The 19,721-nt window shown below is 38.2% G+C and overlaps 1 protein-coding gene across 3 annotated transcripts in view; it reads right to left on the bottom strand.

Moving 5' to 3' along the window:
• Positions 1-19,721, bottom strand: part of LOC139148635 (large ribosomal subunit protein uL3m-like) — a 70,655-nt gene that overhangs the window by 17,784 nt on the left and 33,150 nt on the right. For all 3 annotated transcript variants that reach the window (XM_070720127.1, XM_070720128.1, XM_070720129.1), the window contains exon 6: positions 345-456. In XM_070720127.1, coding sequence (XP_070576228.1) covers positions 345-456 — 112 coding nt within the window. The remainder of the gene's footprint in view (positions 1-344; positions 457-19,721) is intronic.

Here is a 19,721-nt window from a genome sequence, read left to right as displayed (position 1 = left end):
CAAAGTGTCACAGATTGCTCCCTCTGTAATCGCGGCCACTTTGATTTTGATGTGACACCTACGTGCGTTCAAGTTTTTTTTGTAATGTACAGCATAGATGGATTTGTCGACCTAACAAAATGTCACAGTCTATGTTTTGAAGCAGTCTCCACATAGCAAACATGTCTCGGGTAAATTTCATTATCGTCATCGTCATTTCAAATAATTCGACCACTGAATTATTTCTGCAGTTTTAATTTCCTATTAATTCGATGATTTCAAATCGTAATTATTTTTCTGTTCGAATTGATAGGGTTTTTACAGTCGGCAATACAAGTTTTATTCTGAATGGTTCCTGTACTTACCGCAGAGCTTCCTACGGCACCAATCTTCCTGTGTGTTTTTGTAGCACCATGTGATGCTGGCTGTCCTTTCATGCCCCATCTTTTCATGACACCTTGAAAACCATGGCCAATCCTGTTTAAAAAGCAACAAGAAGTTGACTTACTTTGAGTAAAATCTTTAAATCATCTCTGTTCAGTTGGTACCAAACCTGCTCATCTAGCTCAACCATATCCCCATGAAACTTAAACTTTCAAAGTGTGTGAAGTTTTTAAATTACAACTTCCAGGACTTTCCAGGAGACTTTCAAGGAGTACCGTACTCGTCCGATTATAAGCCCCCAGTTCAGCAACACTAAACGGCGGTAAAACTAGGGGAGGGGCTTATACTCCATGGATGCTTAATTAGTCCCCACGGACACTGTCCGGGGGGACTTATAGGTTTGATCATGTCCCTGCCTGCGTGCGTCCGTGCGTGCGTGCGTGCGTCCGTTCACGTAGATATCTCAGAGATGCAGGAGATGCAGGGAGGGTTACTTCATATGTCATACAGATGCACGTTGATTTGTTTTGTGATACAATCCAATATGGCCGCCAGGCGGCCATTTTATTACGATTTTTTCATGTACAGAGCCATAACTCAGACATGTTGCAACCGATTTTATTCAAAGTTGGTACAAGGACATTGACCAATGTCATAGATATGCACGTCCATTCGTTTTGTAATACAATCCAATATGGCCACCAGGCGGCCATTTTATTACAATTTTTTCATGTACAGAGCCATAATACTCAGACATGTATCAAGTGAATTTATTCAAAGTTGGTAAAAGGACATTGAGCAATGTCATAGATATGCACATCGATTTGTTTTGTGATACGATCCGATATGGCTGCCTGGCGGCCATTTTATTACGATTTTTTCATGTACAGAGCCATAACTCAGACATGTTGCAACCAATTTTATTCAAAGTTGGTACAAGGACATTGACCAATGTCATAGATATGCACGTCCATTCGTTTTGTAATACAATCCAATATGGCCGCCAGGCGGCCATTTTATTACAATTTTTTCATGTACAGAGCCATAATACTCAGACATGTATCAAGTGAATTTATTCAAAGTTGGTAAAAGGACATTGAGCAATGTCATAGATATGCACATTGATTGTTTTGTGATACGATCCGATATGGTGCCTGGCGGCCATTTTTAACTCGCGTGCGCATGCGCGCAGCGAGGTTATGGTTTAGGCGTTTCTGGTGTGTGTGTGTCTGTCTGTCTGTTAGCACGATATCTCAAAAACGGCTTGGCAGATTCCGATCACATTTCGCACACAATTTGTTCTTCAAATTTGCAAGAACTGATTAGTTTTTGGTGGTTGTGCTTTGCGAATTTATCAAGTTATGAGTAAAGAAAATTTGTGGCCTGTATAAGTCTATCGGAGGCTAAATAAGTATGTTTGAGGGCGCTATACTAAAACATTTTACACAAAGTGATTTCTGAATTCAGTCACTCGGCCGCGCTGATCGCTAATCTTGAGTTTTGACTGTTGATGTCGTCGTGTCGACGTTTGACTTTAGAATCGTGTGGGTTACTCTGGACATAGCGAACCAAAAGCTAGATTATCGAAGGTTAGCGTCATAATATTTGATCAATGCATTTTTCTCTGAGAATGAGATGTAGAGTGACACTTTTCAATCTTGTGTGTGTGTCAGCGAATTTATATTCCGGCATGGTTCCGCTGAGATCAGCATAATATTATGGCGACGTATTGACAGTCTGTGTCTTTTAAGTTGCTTTTCAAGATTGTATTAGCTACAGAACCAACAATGACAAATTTTTCATGAGATTTCCATGTTGGCATTGATGTTAAATCAGGAGCAGTAGGCTAGCTCCTGCCATGCTCCTGCGTACAATAGGTCTGCGTTTCCCGGCGGTACGGTGGTAGGCCGACGGCTTGTACCACACTGTCCACAGGACAGCACTGGTAGAGGCCGTGTGCACAACCTGTACGCAGAGCTTCGAATACACTAGACAGAGTCGTGTTTCCGTAAATTAGGCATTGAACTTGACAATATAGGCAATAACCAGAATCATCGACCATCGCCTGACAAGTGCACCATAGTCAGCTGTACATGAGTTGCGTGGCGTGGTGAGCAGGTTCCCATGGGTTATTTTGAACTCATTTTGCTGCTACCACGGCGCGGCACAGATGATTGTATCGTTTTTGGGCGCATTGAGATACTGTGAAGTAGGTCAACTCGTTCTACATGGCAATTATATGTGAAATATGCAGAATTTATACGCAAACGCGACCTCTGCCAGTTAAGAGCCTGCTCAGCCATTTGCACTTGCATCGACAGATATTGTTGGATCATAATTTTTCAAATGGTTTCTTTTCTTTTTTTTCATTGCGTAATACAGTGGGGATAATGTCAAATTTAGATAGATTGGATTAATTTCGGGAATAAAAACAATGTAATGTCATAAAAGCCAATACCCCAAGAAGTACTTTACAAAATGTGCACGCGAGGCAATTCAGTTCATATCTGGTATTACAATATTTTCATGTACAGAGCCATAACTCAAGCATATCTCAACCGATTTTATTCAAAGTTGGTACAAGGACATTGACCAATGTCATACCGGTAGATATGCACGTCAATTTGATTTGTTAAAAGATCCAATATGGCTGCCATGCGGCCATTTTGCTACGATTTTTTCATGTACAAACCCGTAACTCAGACATGTTTCAATCGATTTTATTCAAAGTTGGTACAAGGACATTGACCAATGTCATACAGATGCAAGTCGATTTGTTTTGTGATACTATCCAATATGGCTAGGCGACCATTTTATTATGATTATTTCATGTACAGAGCCATAATATTCAGACACGTATCAAGTGAATTTATTCAAAGTTGGTACAAGGACATTTACTAATGTCATACATATGCATGTCAATTTGTTATGTGATACGATCCAATATGGCTGCCGTGCGGCCATTTTGTTACGATTTTTTCATGTACAGAACCATAATACTCAGGCATATCTCAACCAATTTTATTCAAAGTTGGTACAAGGACATTAACCTATGTCATACATATGTAGGTCAATTTGTTTCATGATATGATCCAATATGGCTGCATGGCAGCCATTTTATTACAATTTTTTCATGTCCTTAGCCAAAACTTGGGCACGTCTCAACTGATTTTATTCACTAATTTTATTCAAACTGATTTGTTTTGTGATACAATCCAATATGGCCACAGTGTGGCCATTTTTTTTTCTGATTTTTTCATGTCCGGAACCATAACCTAGACATGTATCAAGCGAATTTATTCAAAGTTGGTACAAGGACATTGATTTATTTATAGATATGTAATATGTGGATTGGTTTCACGAGATGGTCCAATATGGCCACATGGTAACAATTTTGTTATGGTTGTTTCATGTCGAGAGCCATAACTCTGGCAAGTCTCAACTGATCTTATCCAAAGTTGGTACATGAACATTGACTTATGTCATACATATACGTGTTGATTTTTTAACAGTAAGATCAAATATCGCTGCATAGCGGTGATTTTGTTACAATTTTCTAATGTACAGAGCCATAACTCAGACATATTTCCACCAGTATCATTCAAAGTTGGTACAAGGACATCGACCTATTTCATACATATGCTCGTCAATGTGATTCACGTCATGTAGCAGTAACATGTCAATTATTGAAGTTTCGTAAGTAGGCTGATATGTCAAGAAATACTGCATCAAATTCATGAAACTTTGTACAGATGTTAAGCTCACATTGCTTTAACATTGAAAAAGACATTTATCAGTGTCATTTTAATTAATTTGTAATTGCATAAGTAATGAACTCTCCTAATTAGAGTGATATAGCCACAAATTAATACAACGTCAAATTTGATGAAACTTGATACAGATGTTGATCTCATAATGTTGTAAATACTGCATCAAACTTTACGAAATATGGTACTAGTGATAATATGTTAAGTGTTAGGATTGTATGCAAAAATGTTTTGCAACATCCTGTTGATTAATTCCTAGTTGACTCATTTTATGAACTTTAGGATGGTTGCCTACATTGGTTTTATGTTTTCATCACCATGGAACTCATTCTTGGCCATCTGTATCAAAGTATTTTTATCACAAACCTAATTAATAAGAGGACTCTATCCTCTCTGAGGACATATAATCAAAGTACCCATTAACAAGTGGGGACTGTGTCATCAACGATGACTTGTTTATGCTAATTTCTTGCATGATTTTTTCAACACCAATCTATCTCTCTATCACTTTCAAAATCGACTTACACATCCAAAGAAATTGTCAATGTACAACCTCTGAATAAAGAAGTGACATTTTGGTGAAATTTCAGCGTTGTAAAAAAATAGTGACAACATCACTGTTCGCTCCCATATAGTTATCAAAACAAGTCAACAATTGTATGAAACATGGACATACATATACAGACAGACTGACATACACAGACTGGCACAGAGTGATGACATTGACCCCAAGTGTGCCTTGGCCCATGGAGAGTGATAAAGATATAACAAACAGCTGAATGTAATGATAAAAAGTTAAGTATGGGCCTATACAGGCACTGAGAGTGACTTTGTTACAGCAATTTGATTAGTTTCTTTTCCTTTTCTACCTCTGATTTTTCATTTACAATATTTGACATAGACTGAAATACATAACATGCAACCAATGTTTACACGTTGCCCATACACCAGATACATGGAGAAATTTCAACATACAATCATCAACTCAGAAACCCTACAGGGAAAAGTAACATTGTTTTCTTCCAGAACAGCTGGTGCATCCACATCTGGAACAACTTACAAACTTAACCAATTACACAAGGATGATGACACAAGAGATAAAGTTAAACTGTGGTGAACTTGACTATTCCTTTCAAATCCTTACCTAACTTGACATCTTAAACTAAAATACACTGCATGGTTAATTGTGCACAAAAATACATCAGGGTGGACCATTTGATAAGGGATGGTGTCTGGAAGATCGATGAGGTACATTATCTTTTTTATCCGATCCATTGTACGGTCTTTTTTCCCCACTCTCCAATCTTTTCTTTTTGTCAAACCTTCTCTGGCTGAATTTTTTATTGGCATTTGTTTGGAATTTTTTCAAAATCTGCCAGGATTTTTTTACCGCATTTCAACACCAAATACAGTTTACCATATCAAGTGCTTACTAAATCACCAAATTATATACTCTTAGTTCCAGTAGGTATAAAATTACCAAAAAAAATCTTAAAAATACAAAATGAAAGATATCCCAGTAAAACTGAAAGTTTAGCAAAGTTGCCCCAAAAATTCAAAATTCCGGATTTCAACTTAATTTCATCTTATAAACAAAAACCCGAAGGACCGATTTACTAAATATCAAAGCAATCAGACTGGTAAATTTTGAGAAACAAATTTATTGACCAAAAATGAGAAAAATTGCCCCCAAAATACAAAATTGCAGATTTCATCCTAATTTTAAATTATCTAATTAACATGCACCCTGGAACCTGTACACTAGATATCAAAGCTACCAGATCAGAAGTTTTAGGAGAAAAATTTTTTGACCAAAAAAGGCAAAAATTGGCCCAAAATTAAAAAAAAAATTGCCAGTCTCAACATACCCTCAATACATTATATTGAGATTAATCTTAGATAGCTGTATACCAAATGCATGTATCAAAGCTATCAAATCAGCAGTTTTTGGATTAAAAAAATGTTTATCAAAAATTGGGAAAATTGCCCCAAAAACTACAAATATGACAATATCAATACAATTTGTACAAGCATGACTGAGGTCATTCTGAGGAACATGAATATTAAGTTTCATAGCAATCAGACGAGCGATTTCAGAGAACAAGATTTTTTGACTGAAAACAGAAAAAATACCCTAAAAATACAAACATGCAAATTTCATCCCAATTTTTGCACACATAATTTAAAATACCTAAAGAAATCCGCATACCAAGTTTAAACCAAAACTGACCAATGCTTACCCAGTTTTAGCCATTTGCAGGATTTTTCCTTTTTTCCCCCTCATTTGCATATTTTTGGCACTGACATGTTCATTTGAACAAATTCACATCTCCACCCCTAGGTGCACCTGTACACCAAATACTAAGACAGTAGGTGCTACGGTTTAGGAGTTTTTGATGTGGACGGACTAACAGACATACATACATACTTACATACACACAGACGCCATTTTGCCACATTATACGAATACCTCCCATTTGCATATATACATATGCATATATGGGAGCGTAAAAACCCAAACTTGAAACAAAGACGTCATGTGTGCTGCTGATCAACAGTAATGTGAACAGACATGCATTGCCTACACAGAAGGCAACTCAACATTCCAGTATTAAACTGTCTACATCTTGTGAAAACAACAACATAGCAGTGAAAATTGTAATAGTCACCAGGAAAAGTCTTCACAAATGAAGGATAATTGCTTCAAACAAAAGAAACTGTATGTTTAGAGAATGAAAACATCGTGGCCGTGAATGAAAATAAACAATGGCGGACGTGAGTGAGATTATTCTATTTAGGCGATGGGGTGAGAAAGGTCAAAGAATAAAGACAGTTCTGGAAAAAAGTGTCATTTACCTTACGATGCTGTCAAGGGAACTCCAGTTTCCCATTATTTTAACATCTTTTAATAGTTTCTTCATTATCTAAAAGTAATTTTACCAAGTTAAATGACCAAATATACTCTCCTAACCTTTCTATATTTGAGTTACACTAGGATAGGGGCTTATACACGGATGTAATCACTGTTCGCGCTAACTTTTTCTCCTCGCGTACGGCATACGCATTAGTCTGCTAAAATTGCGTAATGGCTGTATTTGAGTGCGTAATTTCACTTCCGCACTCGATTGATGGAAAAACTGACTGCAAAATACGATGAGCCGTTCAATAAACCTACACTACGTATTCGGATTGTACGAAGTAAGATTATTTTAATGAAAAAAGTTAACAAATCTTGAACAACTGGGCTGTTTTTCAATCGTGCTGAAGGGTATACATGCGACCGTCAAAACACATCGGGCAACCCAAAAGTTAGAGTTATGGCAGCTTATCCAGGCGCGTCTGGCAGTGTTCAAAATTTATCAGGATTCCGACGAGCTCTAGCGATGAAAATCTCCCTGGCACGGTCAAATCGGAATTCACCTATTGGCGGCCTTTCTGGCTGTGGTTCCATAGCTATGGTGTTTTCGGACGGGATTCCTGCCTTTTTCGGGCTGGTTTTTGACTTTTACGATTTTAACCCCGCCACCATAAAATCATAAAAGTGAAAAGCAGCCCGTCAAAGGCAGGAATCCCGTCTGAAAACACCACAGCTATGGACCCACAGCTAGGCCTTCCATGCTTAGTAACATCAAATTGTCTGCGTGGTCGTACTTGAGTCTGCTGCGTCTGGCCGTCTTTATTCTGTTTTTTTGCAGCTGAAGCCTCTCCACACGGAACAGATGACACGGGTACGACGAGCGCCATGCAGGCCAACTGACTAAAAGCAGGGTAGAGTTCACTGTATTCTTGAACAATAGTCGACATGATTCGTCAAAATTGGGATTTCCGTGCGCTCTCAGCGAGAACTTCATTAGTCTGAAATCTCGGCGCAGGGAATCAACATCGATAGGCGAGATTGCAGCAGCACGGTTTGCAAAGTGCGTTGCCACAGTATGCAGCGAATCTGTGCCATAGTCTCGCAGTTCTATGTCTCTCTCGGGAAACTTACTTGCATAGAGAATTTTTTCCAAATACGTTAGCATGTCGGCACAATCTTGGGGAAAACGCTCCTCTATTCTTACGATCAGGTGCCGAATGAAATCACGACGACAGTTCTGGTGGCCTACAACGTGATTGTGCGCAGCAGCTCGGTCGCCGGTGGTGCTTTCGGAAACATTTTACTGTTAATATCCTTTGTGTATGGAAAACGCCATACAATGAAAAAAATGCGTAGAGAGTCAATTTCAATGCGTAAATACGCACTTTTTTTTGCGTAAACGCGAACTCTGGTAATGCATTTTCTAAAATCCTCTGAAATCACTCTGAAATCCTCTGAAGTTTGGGGTTCAACATATCCCTCACATCTCAATAGTATCTTTCTTTCGCAAAAAATGGCAGTCAGAGCAATAACTTTCAGTGACTTCACAGCAAACTCAGCTACTCTGTTCAAACAACTTAATATTCTCGATATATACAAATTACATAAATTACATATCAGTACATTCATGTATGATCTTATAAATAATAACTTGCCACACAGTCTTACAACATACTGTCAGTTGCCTTCTCATTGCTACAGTACACGTCATAAAATTAATGGTAACCTTTATGTCCCAAGTGTCAACACTTCCTTGGGTAAATTCTCGATATCATATACAGCTGCATCTATTGGAATACATTACCTAAACAAATTAAAACAAAAACCACGAGAAGTTCGTTCAGACACTCCCTTTCAAGTCTCCTCATACACGGTTAGTGTTTTACATGATGAAGAGTTATATTCAACTTTACAAATATGTATATCATAGATATATAAATATATATATTTCACTATACATTTTTTTTTTTAATTTTATTTTACATATTTTCTACTTACTCGTAATGTATTTGTTTAGTTATATATTTATTTATTTATGTAGTTGTTCTTATTCACTTAGTTAGTTACTTAGCACTTTCAAGTCTACTTTTACACGATTGGTTTGTTTTGTTTTTGTTTTGTTTTTTTAAGTGATGAAGAGTTATATTCAACTTTACATATATGTATATCATATTTAAATATATATATATTTTATATACGTTTTTTTTTTTTTTTTCTCTCTTATCGTTTTCTTTTTTACGCATTTCTACTTACTCGTAATGTATCTATTTAGTTATATATTTATTTATGTAGTTGTTCTTAGTTACTTTGTTACAATTAGGTTACTTTGCAATCCCACTACTTTCATGTACACTACCCTCGATATACTTCAGTTTTCAGTTACATGACATCCGGTGGATGTCATTGATGAACTGTAAAATGTTGTTACTGCGAACATCAAAACAGACATCAAATCAGGTCCAATAATCATTATCATTCAAGGTAAATATGAAATTTACCAGGTCAAAGGACTATACAAAAATAGCGTCAATGCACTGTAGCTCCCATCCTGGACTATTTAGTGTTTGTTCTCTGGTCAGATATTTGAACATGTGTGAAAGGGATAAAGTGCATGAAGTGAAAATACTTAAATGTAATGTACTGGAGACAGTGAAATATGTTTAATGTATTTATTCAGAACATAAAACGGGAAAAATACAGAATTAGAAATATCGAATACTGTGATACAACCATTAACTAAACAAGTCATTGACAATGACAGTCCCCACTTTTAATAGGAGTATTAGTCTTGATGGGGCAGGAAATGTGGTCATTAAGAAGTATCACTGGAGTGTATATGTTGAGGTCTATGGGCACATAGGTCTATGTCGTTGTTCCCAATTTGAAACACATGAGGCATGTCTAAGTTATGGTTCTAAATCGGGAAAAAGATCAGACCTCTAGCAGTATTGGACAGCCAAGAAATACATATGCACATAATAAATGAGGTACAAGATGTGACATCTTAAGGTCTAATATCCTATCAAAATTGGAGGGTATAGAACTTGTGGTTATTGAGATATGCATATATATGTATAATCAAGGTCAAAGGTCATTGAGGTTACATGACATTTTGAAAAAAAAATTATATTGCTAATTAATCCCTATATGCAAAAAATCAGACCTCTAGCTCTATTCACTTTCCCAGAATTAGATGTGTGCAAAATTAATGAGGTAAAGCGTGTGTTGTCATAAGGTCTCCCATCCTACTAAATACAAAGGACATAGCACTTGTGGTTACTTATTTATTGACATAAACATATATTTTAGGTAAAAGGTCATCAGGTCACATGACATTTAGTAAAACAAATTCTCTCCTATAGTTATCCCTTTATACCAAAATCAGACATCCAGCTCTATTGGCTTGCTCAGAATGAGATATGTGCATAGTTAATGAGCTACAATATGTGGCATCATACATGTAAGGTGTCCAATCATACCAGATATGAAGGGTGTAGCACTTGTGGTTACTGAGTTATGGACAAATATGTATATTTGAGGTCAAAGGTCACCGAGGTCACATTACATTTTGTCAAAAAAAATTCTCTCCTATAGTTATCCCTATATATCAAAAATCAGACCTCTGGCTCTATTGGCTTGCTCAAAATTAGATATGCACATAATTAATGAGGTACAATATGTGGCATCATAAGGTGTCCCATCATACCATACATGAAGGGTGTAGCACCTATGGTCAGTGTTGCGCTAGGAATTTTTTCATTGTAGCCACAGTCTGTTAGTGTGGCTAAAATGATCAAAATTTTTTTAGCCACAAGCAATTTTTATTAGCCACACCCAACAAATCAATTCCACATACAAATTGCACAAACCCTATTTTCAATAACGTTTGTACTTTATTATCCAAATGTTGGGCCAGGGCTGTTGTACATACACTTTAATTCCTTGACAGATAAACTGCTGAGCACATTTTCTACCAATTTTATAGCTACAGATAATAATGACCAGGAGCACGGTAAAACTCCAGGTCCTTTGTGAAAGTTGTCTGTCCTTCAATTAAACATATTTATTAAATAAAAATTGGTCTTAACTCTGTTCAGATCTATATTTCATGAATGCTGGTGAATAAATTGACCCCTCTCTTTATAGACTGGGACAAAAAAACTTCTGTTTATTTTTAACCTTTATTATGACACAACAACAAATAGAGTTCTTGGAACAAAACTTGTACAACATGTTATGAAAAAAATCATCAAAGTCTAATCATTGGCCATAATTGTTCCTCTTTTTTATTTTTTACATGATTTAAAAACTGCTTTATACCGTTATCTGGTGATCTGGATAAAATTACAGTGATTGCCTGACTATGCAAAGTATTGTCCATAAAGTATCAAAGAAAACTATTGGTATTAAAAAATTGCTTAGGTTTTGAAAATTAGTGAAATTTGCAAACTCAGTGAAAAATCAAAAGAGCAGTTCGTCAATACGACAAATCTATGATCAACCGACTCATCCGTAGTCTCACATTTTATACTTCCATGCACAGACAAAAACCTTGCTGAAATTTGTTCGACCATGGTCTGGACCGTGGTTCGTCTGTCTTTGTTCTCTTCTCGATGGTTTTCCTTATTTCCTTTTTTTCGTAAGCTATTTTAAACCTAGTATCTTTCCCAGCTGAGAACAATCAATAAACTATTTGTAGTTGGCAATCGTAGATAGCTGCCCGCAAGCCGCATCGCATCGTACCGTGCATTCGTAACACATTTGCATTGTTAGGGTGTCTCGAAACTACCGAGACCGTACACGGACTGGAGTGCACAAACTGGGGATCTTGAAACTTTTTCACGCATGCTCATTTAAGCTCTGGGCAAAGTCCAATGCCATCATTTCAGTCTGTCAGTTGCATGGTCAGGAACTCTGCCGTCGATCATCGGTTGACGTACGACAAAGCAACGAATTATTTTGTTCAAAGTCTAGATATTTAAATGACTGAATATTTCGATAGGCTTACCGATCTACGATCTGAGGGTTATTTTGATACGTTAAAAGTGACAGAACCGGCATGATAACGATGGTGCACGCTGTTTGGAATACATTGTGGCTGCTATGCTGGCCGGCGTGAACTCAAATTACCCTTCATGCTTGCATCCTGACGCGACGTACTGGTCAAATGTTTCGTACGATGCTTGCAGCGTTTGTGCTGGAAAATTTGGATTGCGGAAAATAACGTAACTTATTTGTAAAAACGAGTAGTTGTTAGAATAGTAGGCTACATAAATAATCCAGTACATATTTTGGATCGATCACAATGAACACCCGCATGTCGAAATTCTTGGTCCTTTGGGAAAACAGTCGGTCTGGGATCGCAGGACTGACGTGACTTTCGAAGGCGTTCAGGGTCAACACGGCACCCGATCACGAGCTTTCGCCACGCGTGGCGAAGGCGTAGCAATTTTTTTTCGCCACATCGGACATTTATTCGCAATTTGCGACTGTGGCGAACGTTAGCGCGAACCCTGTATGGTACTGAGTTATGGACAAATACGTATATTTGAGGTCAAAGGTCACCGAAGTCATGTCACATTTTGTCAAAAAAATTGTATTGCTAGGTTATCCCTATATACCAAATAAAGTTATCAAAACAAACCACCAATTGTATGAAACATGGGCCTAAATACAGACAGACTGACATTCACAGACTGGCACAGAGTGATGACATTGACCCCAAGTGTGCCTTGGCCCATGGAGATTGATAAAGATATAACAAAAAGCTGAATGTAATGATAAAATAGTTAAAGGCCAGGGACTTGATACCGGGATCAACTTAATCCCGTTCACCTTTGACATTCACGGGCGGGATTGAATGTTTATGTCTTTGTAAATTACGGTCACGATAAGTGTGCACAGAAGGCTGTAAGGGATGGACCATTAGACCTTGGGAGGGGGGTGGTCACAATGAAATTGTGAAAATTTTTTTTTTACTATTGTAAATTTCTGAAATTTTTTTTTCCAATTGAGATTAGCTGTGCGAATTTTTTTTTTCAGAGTAAATTTCAGATTTATAATTTTTTTTCGTTCGTCGCTGTCTGAAGATAAAGAGGGCAAACGTGGTGCCAAGCACCACAAGCGGCCACGCAAGCGGTCACTGGCAAGAGGTCAGGAGAGGGGTGTCCCCCTGCTGGTGTTGGAGCTTTTGAAAAATAGAGATTAAAATGGTGTTATTTGGTGGCACTTGGGAGTATTTTGCGGGGGGTGGTCAGGAGGGGGTGTCCCCTCCTGCCGTTGGAGCTTTTAAAAATAGAGATTAAAATGGTGTTATTTGGTGGCACTTGGGGAGTATTTTTGCCTGGGGAGGTCAGGAGGGGGTGTCCCCTCCTGCCGTTGGAGTTTTGAAGAATAGAGATTAAAATGGTGTTATTTGGTGGCACTTGGGGAGTATTTTTGCGGGGGGAGGTCAGGAGGGGGTGTCTCCCCTCCTGCTGTTGGAGCTTTTGAAAAATAGAGATTTAAGTGGTGTTATTAGGTGGCACTTGGGGAGTATTTTTGCGGGGGGTGGTCAGGAGGGGTGTCCCCCTCCTGCCGTTGGAGCTTTTAAAAAATTGAGATTAAAATGGTGTTATTTGGTGGCACTTGGGGAGTATTTTTGCCTGGGGAGGTCAGGAGGGGGTGTCCCCCTCCTGCCCTTGGAGCTTTTGAAAAATAGTGATTAAAATGGTGTTATTTTGTGGCACTTGGGGAGTATTTTTGCCCGGGGAGGTCAGGAGGGGGGTGCCTCCCCTCCTGCTGTTGGAGCTTTTGAAAAATAGAGATTAAAATGGTGTTATTTGGTGGCACTTGGGGAGTATTTTTGCGGGGGGTGGTCAGGAGGGGGTGTCCCCCTCCTGCCATTGGAGCTTTTAAAAAATAGAGATTAAAATGAAGTTATTTGGTGGCACTTGGGGAGTATTTTTGCCCGGGGAGGTCATGAGGGGGGTGTCCCCCTCCTGCTGTTGGAGCTTTTGAAAAATAGAGATAAAATGGTGTTATTTGGTGGCACTTGGGGAGTATTTTTGCGGGGGGTGGTCAGGAGGGGGTGTCCCCCTCCTGCCATTGGAGCTTTTAAAAAATAGAGATTAAAATGAAGTTATTTGGTGGCACTTGGGGAGTATTTTTGCCGGGGGAGGTCAGGAGGGGGGTGTCCCCCTCCTGCTGTTGGAGCTTTTGAAAAATAGAGATAAAAATGGTGTTATTTGGTGGCACTTGGGGAGTATTTTTGCCGGGGGAGGTCAGGAGGGGGGTGTCCCCCCTCCTGCTGTTGGAGCTTTTGAAAAATAGAGATAAAAATGGTGTTATTTGGTGGCACTTTGGAGCATTTTTTCGGATTACACATCTTCCTCTGAAACATGGTCTTCTTGCTCCTCAGTAGCTTCGTATAGTTTTGAAAATTGACTATTTTGGTTTCCTGGCTTCCCTTTCTACTGCGTATGAAATGCCTACATTCACCCACCAAACATCATGCATATCTCATGATTTTACAATTGATTTTGACAAGCTGAGAAGCTAAAATAAACTAAATAATATAGTGAAATTTGCATATTTGTGTTTTTAGAGCAATTGTTGCCTTTTTTTGATCAAAACATCTATTTCTCTGTAGCAGCGTGTCCAAATTGATTGGATGTGTATAGATGTGTTGAAATTTCAATATTTGTCTTTTTGGGCAATTTATGCCATTCATGGTCAAAAAATCTGTATTCTCTGAAAGGGCTTGTCCAATTTCTTTGAAATTTGCCACACAAAAACGATTAACCATGCAGATTTATTCAGTATTTGCTATCGAGAAACTTTCAAAGTTCAACCCTTTTATGTGTTTTTGTGTGGGATTTGTTGGATAGATGGCATTCTACGTAGTGTATTGTTGAATGTTAAAACATGTGTTGCTGTTGTTATTTGAGGCTGTTTTTTGAGAAAAAAGAATTGAAAATGCCTTTTTAAAAGCAAAATAATACATAATGACTTGATATGTTGTTTTATCATCATTGACGTGTTCCTACTTGTTCACCCATTCTTGCATTCATCATTGTAATAAAATGCTGTGAAAAAAATGAAAGTGATGTTGCCTGCATCTGTTTACCTTGATCTTAAAAGGCAAATACAACTTTCTGTCTTGACAACCATACCATAGTTTCAATGTTTTACCTAGTGTACCTACTTGGTTTGTACGCAGGAAACAAGTAGAAAACAGGCTCTATAATTTCATAATTTTCAAGTGATGAGAATACAAAAGTCCTGAAAAGATAAGATAATCACAACTTCCAGTATAAGGGATACTGTCGCTCTAAATGTATAAATTAAAATTAAAAATGTGCCGAGAGGATGTATTAAAAATACAGAAAGTTGCTGTCGGTAAAATCTAAAAAAAATTCAAAATTTTAAAGACTTTTGCAGATTTTTTTTTACGCCTTTGTCTTCTTATTTATTTTTTTTTATTTTGCAAACTAGTTTGAAGATTTTTTTTTCCTAACTTTCTGCTCTGAAAATTTTTTTTTCTGTTTTTGACCACCCCCCCTCCCAAGATCTAATGGTCCGTCCCTAAACAGGCCATGTGTTGACATGCAAACAACAGATTATACGTAACTGAATATAACGGCGAGACCAGTACACTGCATGAGAAACGTTTCATGAAGCGGCCCGCGATGCTTGTAGCAAGCAATAAACGGTGTACTTCAAGGTACAGCAACGGTGTACTTCAAAGGTACAGCACGATGCCGCTGCAACTGACGGCATTATTACGTTCCGAATTAGGCCTACCCGGGGCCCGTGCGCGGGCTGCAACTGTACAATCATGGCAGCTAGCTAAACGATAGCGTAGACGTTGTGCCATTGCCAAGATACTCTGCTTTTTCCGATTGTTTCGTCTATATACAGAACTATTAAAAGCCCTCTCACTAAAAAAATAATTACGGTTTGAAATCGTTGAATCAATCCGAAATTGTCAATGTGGTACATTAATCCACGGTCCCTCCACAAAATCTAGAAGCTTGTTTACAGAAATAATAAAATATAACATCACCGATCATAAGAAACGTGGTGTTGAAGAACATATTTCTTTGAACAGAAGACTATATACAGCGACTATTTTCTGTAAGTATAATCTATCTGTGAATCAAGCATCTGAAGAGTATCTTCAACACTTTTGGTTTTGTTCTACTCTTGTTATAAAATAAGTCAAATTTCGGTAAACGTATCTGTACATTTTCGATATCTGTGCAGCGCAAATGTGTAAACCGACACAGCATCCATCCATTCTATAGACCATGATCAGTTCGCGGGTGCATAAACCACCTCTCTCTCTCTCTCTCTCTCTCTCTCTCTCTCTCTTCCTTCCTTCCAAGTCTAGCCATTTGACGTTTTATTTTGCCGACATTTATTTAACGCTTCACGAGCACCGCTCAATGTTCATGTTTATTTCCGGGGTTTACCGGGTAAACTTCGTAACTGGAGACATGTCTTGGCCTGGAGTTAGTTATCACCATCGAAAGTCTGTAAACGTTTCTGCTCCCGAATGGACGTATTTAAATGCACAGGTGACTAAGTGCGTAAAATATTGAATGGCAATATTAATTAATATTAATCTATCACTTTCAAACTAACAATAAACATGACGAATCAATGATACCAACGTATTTTTTTTTGTCCTCGCGACCGCTGGTGAGAGCGACTTGCAGAAATTTTCCAACTTGGTAGGCCTAAGTATTTAGCTTTGCCCCATGTGCTGGGTTATGTACATGTAAACTAATAATAAGAGTTCAGTCTTTTCTGTAAATCGATAAGCCTTTCGAACACAAAAGATTCGGATATCCGAACCTCAACAGTAACGCAGCTCGAAAGTTATCCTCCGACAGGACAGGAACATTGGTCAAAGCCGGATTTCGCATGGTAGCTATGGAAACACGCTGTTCATTCTCAGAAAGCATGCAATGTACTGCGTACTGCTGATACTCCCATGGTCCGTGGACTGTTGCCGTCCCTACACACCGTCAATTGCCTAACATTCACAGAATGTAACATTCAATCGCGTGTCTTCAAATTTTGATACATGAATTCTACCAATCATCAACCACGGAAAACATAAAAAAATGGTCACGGCTACGGGTTCAAGGACGTTCACGAAGAGACACCGTCATTGTCGCAGAATTGTTTTGACTAGTTTTGAAGAAAATATGGGCGATCTGCGTACGGTCGCACATCAAACCGACAAATTTACGCTTAGATAAAAATATGATGTCCGAAAAGTTTTTTTATTCAACTAACAGAGTCATCGCCTTTGTTATCGTCCAAACATCCCCGGATTTTTTCGGAGAGACTACAACATGAATATCCCTTAATGCATAGAGTACGGCTGTTCATCCAATATATTTATTCACTGTTTCGCAAAACATCTCGTCAGATATGTGCTTTGGCGAACGGACCAAGTTTTTGTTCGTTGGTCAGAATGAATGACAATATAGGTTTGGATATTACATCTGTCAAATTAGGACAGAACATTGAAGATAAAATTGCTTTCAGCGATCGACAGAGAAGAGAAAGAATGAGTCAGTGAATATCGAATCATAGACGGGAGAATCGAGACAGTCCACTGTCTATCGTTTAATCAATTGTGAACAAAAGTATTTCGATTAATTGACTAATGCAAACAGAAAGGAAATTTTATTAAACTTGAAAAAAGTCACCGCTTTTCCTTGACATCGGATTACATGGCACTGGAGCAACACATGATGTCGTTTAGGTCCTCAAAAACCTTTTAAAACGGCGAGACGATAATAATAATACTTTTCACGACATCAAAATCTAAAAGAACTTGAATCTGAATTTTACATGACAGAACGATTGGAAATAGCGGCGTGTCTTGGTACATGGTGCGGCGTCTACGCAAGAACGTGCTGTGGCTTGAGTGATATACTAGCGGGCACAGGCACTGGAGCTGGGTAGTCTGCTAAATATATCGCTTTTCGGCTCGATCTATCGATCCCGCAGTCGACATGCCCACACTTCAACCTAAATGAGTGCTTTGGTTGCAGTCGTGGGCTTATCGACTACGGGATCGATAGATCGAGCCGAAAATCGATCTATTTAGCAGACTACCAAGATACAGAGCGCCTGTGCTTGCAGGTCTGCACTGCGGTCGCTCCATCTAATTACAATGCTGTGCCGTATCTAACATGTTGACATCGCAAACATTTACCGATTCACACCTGTAGCGCGTCCTTTTTTGATTGACAGCTTGCAGACCTTTGTTATGGCCGCTTGCCACGCAAGTTGAAGACAAAGAGAAATACCTTCATCGATCAAAATCAGCTTTATTTATGCTCAAATCATAAAATTTTATCGATAAATTCAATCACTAGACATTCATAGTTAGGTATAGGTGCATGGACGCCTAAGTTTCTTCGACTGTGACCATTTTGGCATGGTTTTTACGGAGCGATCGAGCGTGGCGCCACCCAAACCACGCTTTGCATGAACTAACTCCAACAGGGGCAGCTAGCTATTTATACCCGGCCCTGGCCTTTAAGTATAGGCCTACAGACACTGAGGGTGAATATGTTACAGCACTTTGATTAGTTTCTTTTCGTTTTCTAATTCTGTGATAATTTTTAAGACAATCAACTGCAAGGCAGTTTTAATATGTATTGACATACATGTTATCTTTTACAAGCACACAGCAAACTGTTCTTGATTTTTCATTTACAATATTTGACATAGACTGAAATACATAACATGCAACCAATATTTACATTTTGCCCATGCACCAGATACATGGAGAGATTTCAACATGCAATCATTAACTCAGAAACCCTATAGGGAAAAGTAAACATTGTTTTCTTCCAGAACAGCTGGTACATCCACATCTGGAGCAACTTACAAACTTAACCAATTACACAAGGATGATGACACAAGAGATAAAGTTAAACTGTGGTGAACTTGACTATTCCTTTCAAATCCTTACCTAACTTGATTGACATCTTAAACTAAAATACACTGCATGTTTAATGGCACACAAAAATACATCAGGGTGTACCATTTGATAAAAGGGGGTTGTCTGGAAGATTGATGAGGAACATCTTTTTATCTGATACACTGTACATTCTTTTTTTCCCACTGGCTGATTTTTTTATTGACATTTGTTTGGATTTTTTTCAAATCTGCCAGGACCCCCCCCCCCCCTCCATCACTCTTTAACATTGAAAAAAACTTTGAATATATTTGTTGGAAACCAAACCTGCTGAAATCACCTCAGCTATGTTTTCTCATTATTTTTTACCAGCATTTCAACACCAAATACAGTTTACCATTTCAAATGCTTACTGAATCACAACATTATCTTAAACATAGGCCAATGTCCCTGAAGCTACTATAGACATGGATACAAAATTAAGTATTTCCTGACTGTATGAAATCATCTCACTAAGGTCATCCTATGGACCTGTTAACCAAATATTAAAGCTGTCTGACCAGCGGTTTGAAAAAAACAAGCGACCCAATAGTCGACAGAGCTCTGCTGTGTTATGTAGAGAGCAACTTTTTGTGACATATGTATTGATGAAGATGGTTGAGATCTTTGATAGCTCATTTCAGGATGGCCTGACCTAAAATGGCAAAATTAGCTGCAAAAATACAAAATTGATGATTTCATCATAATTATGTATAAAAATGTATACAAATATCAAAGCTATCACATGAGTAACTTTTGAGAAACA

The sequence above is a fragment of the Ptychodera flava genome, chromosome 13 (genome assembly GCF_041260155.1).
Source record: "Ptychodera flava strain L36383 chromosome 13, AS_Pfla_20210202, whole genome shotgun sequence".
In the NCBI taxonomy this organism is placed as follows: Eukaryota; Metazoa; Hemichordata; class Enteropneusta; family Ptychoderidae; genus Ptychodera; species Ptychodera flava.
This window is presented reverse-complemented; position numbering and strand designations above follow the sequence as displayed.